The sequence below is a fragment of the Microtus ochrogaster genome, chromosome 1 (assembly GCF_000317375.1).
Source record: "Microtus ochrogaster isolate Prairie Vole_2 chromosome 1, MicOch1.0, whole genome shotgun sequence".
NCBI lineage: Eukaryota > Metazoa > Chordata > Mammalia > Rodentia > Cricetidae > Microtus > Microtus ochrogaster.
The window spans coordinates 3,943,309-3,946,520 of record NC_022009.1 but is presented as its reverse complement, the minus strand read 5'-3'; the positions used below and the strand labels follow the sequence as shown (position 1 = coordinate 3,946,520).

General features: G+C 38.8%; 1 protein-coding gene across 1 annotated transcript in view; it reads right to left on the bottom strand.

The window, feature by feature from the left end:
- Togaram1 (TOG array regulator of axonemal microtubules 1) overlaps positions 1–3,212 on the bottom strand; it is a 67,149-nt gene that overhangs the window by 45,907 nt on the left and 18,030 nt on the right. The window contains exon 2 of the mRNA XM_013349067.2: positions 1,517–1,673. Coding sequence (XP_013204521.1) covers positions 1,517–1,673 — 157 coding nt within the window. The remainder of the gene's footprint in view (positions 1–1,516; positions 1,674–3,212) is intronic.

The window sequence follows — 3,212 nt, the reverse complement described above, 5'->3', positions numbered from 1 at the left end:
ACCAGGCTGGTCTCGAACTCACAGAGATCCGCCTGCCTCTGCCTCCCGAGTGCTGGGATTAAAGGCGTGCACCACCACCACCCGGCAACAAGTGTTATTCTTGTCTTGCTTGCCACACACACACACACACACACACACACACACACACACACACACACACACAGAGAGAGAGAGAGAGAGAGAAATAAGAGGAATTCTGCCTTGACACAGCTCAAAGAGTATTCTGGGGACAGAGGTAGAGGCAGGAAGATCTCTGAGAGTTCAAGGCCAGCCCGGTTGGTCTACTTAGTGAGTTCTTCCATCTCCCCAGTGCTGGGACTGTCGGCATATGTAACCATGCCTGGATAAACACCTACTTTCTGTGACAATTACACAATTAAACATCTTTTCAATTTTTCTGGCAGATGTTCTTAGATTATATTTTGACTTCCACTTTCTCACTCTCTGTAAGGAATGTACCAGTAAATCATGTCAATTTTACCTCTGACATGTAATCAGAATCAAATCACTTCTCCCTACATTCACTGCTATGTTGGTTAAATCCTCTATAAACCTTAGCCAGGGTTATGACAAGGAACTCAACCGCTTCTCCCTTTCTCCCTTTGTCTTCCTTTCACCTGTTTTAAATGAACATCCAGAACGAGGCTGGAGGACATAAGGCACGTGACAGCACTTTTTTCAGATTCCCTCAGAATGAAGGTTACTTCATTCAGTCATCTAAGAGCTCTGGCAGCTGAGACCTCCAGGGTCATCGCTGTCATTTTCAGCCGTGTACTCCTTCCTTTCACCCCACCATACTGCTCTGCTCTTTGTGAAAAGAGTGCTCCGTTTACCTTTCTCAGTTACTCTGCCCTGCAACCACGTTCTTCTCTCCTCACATCTGCTGCTTTGCCTCAAATATCCCCCTCCTGAATATGGCTGCCTTTAATGATATAGTTTAAAATATTCCTATTCCCCTTCCATATCACCATCTAATCTATCAAGTCTTACATTCATTTAATATTTGCTCTCCTGCTCAACTAGAATTAAAGCTTTTTTCTGTTTCCTTTGTTTTTGAGGCAGGGTCTCACATGTAGTCCTGGCTGGCCTGAACTCTGTAGACAAGGCCTGGCACCCACAGAGATCTGCAGGTCTCTCCTCCCCAGTACTAGCATTAAAGGTGTGCATTACCACATCCAGCATAGAATACAGTCTTTTTTTGGCTTTGTTATGCCTTTCTTGAAAGCTATATCCCCAGCACTAAGAAAAGTGCCTGACACGAAGAGATGCTCAAGAGTATTAGAGGCTTATTAAATGACCATGGCCTACACTATGAACAGCCTGCAAGGAGAAAGCCTATGATCTCATGAAGCAATTGTGTCAAAGTGCCCGCTTTTTAGCCAATTTTCAATGAGCATTTATTAAAAAAGACTTGCATGTTGGATTATACATAGTTTTTACAGGCCCTCAAATGAATAATGAAATTTAGGGAATCTTTAACAGTTCAACACACTTATTATCCCAAACATTTACTTACCAGCACCACACGTAGGAATTGAATCAGAGTTAAAATCCCGACTACTCTGAAATAAGTTTCTTGATGACCTTTTTTTGCTAAAACACAAATCATCATTGACTGGCATTCCTTGAGATGGCTTTAATTTTGGAGATGGGATGAGGTCATGAGCTGAAAACTGAGAAAAGAGTAAGTTAGCAAATTTTTGCTAAGCCTCCTTGGTAATAAATATGACAACATAACTTAGATCCAATTACAAAACTCAGATAAAAGAAAAATATTTTTGAGTATGCAATACACTCATTCAGTATAACGCAGATAGTATTTTTCCTTCCAAGATAGAAACGCTCCTTTCATTTTACTATAGCTAATTCTTTCTTTAGCCTTCTATAATATGTATCTGACAATTAGAGAGAGACAAAATAATGATGATTCAAGGATGAAAGAAAAACACGAAGGAAAAAATGTCTGCTTAGCAGCATAAGCTCTACTCTATGCCACCTTTCAGAGTCAGTCAACAAGCAACTGAAAATCACAGAACACATAAACATCCCACTCTTCTCCCCATGGTAAAGTTAGTACTAATATTCTTTAGCCCAAATATATCTACTACAAACGAATAGGTAAAGTGTTACCACCAGATTCCAGTTACAACCACTCAAGAAGAGGCTAGAGGTGTACTCAGCAATAAAGCACATGCTCACAGTCATGTGGGAGGCCTGACTAGCAGCAAACAAAATACCCAAGTATATCTCATACACACACACACACACACACACAGACACATACACATACACACGAAGGAGGAGGAAGGGAGTGAAGGTAGGAGAGAGAGAGAATTTGATGGTTTCCAGGTACTTTCTTATAAACATCACATGATCTATAAGTGATAAAAAGTTGTTCAAAATTCAGTATTACAATTTCTTCAGTTGATCATGTGTAGTAGTAAAAGGATCAAATGTAATTAAACGAAGCCATTACAATGAACTTCTAATTGAATACTTTGAAAAGGATACATTAAGACAAAATAGTAGGTAACTTAGTAAAGTTTTTTTTTTTTTAAAAAAAAGATATATTAACAGATAAAATACCTAGTAAAGATTCTCTTTATTGTTGTTCTTGTTGCTTTTGTTTTTCAAGACAGGGTTTCTCTGTAGCTTTGGAGCCTGTCCTGGAACCAGCTCTTGTAGTTGAGGCTGGCCTCGAACTCACAGAGATCTGCCTGCCTCTGTTTCACAATGCTGGGATTAAAGGTGTGTGCCACTACCGCCCAGCTCCAGTAAAGATTCTTTTACAATAATTTTTACATTAATTTCAACTTCTTTTACTCATCCTCCTCCCATTACCTTTCCAAACTCTAATACTCTTCTACATTCAGGCTGATTCTTTTTTTTTTTAAAGCTTCCCCATCAGAGAGAACAAGTATTCTCTGTTCCATTAACATAATTATAATTTTCATGTTTTTTAACAGCATTAAAAATAAAAATTTCATTTAAAGAGAATCCTAGAATTTTAAAAAGAAACTACTTATTGGCAATACTCTAGTATTTACACCAATAACTTTCAGGCTGTTCATGATTTTGACAAACTCTAATACCAAAGTGGCTTGTTTTGGAAGATTTGAGATCAGGTATCATAGCCCAGAATGGACTCAAATTCCTACATAGTCAAAGATGACCTAACTTGCTGATTTTTCTGCCTCTAACTTCCAAATGTT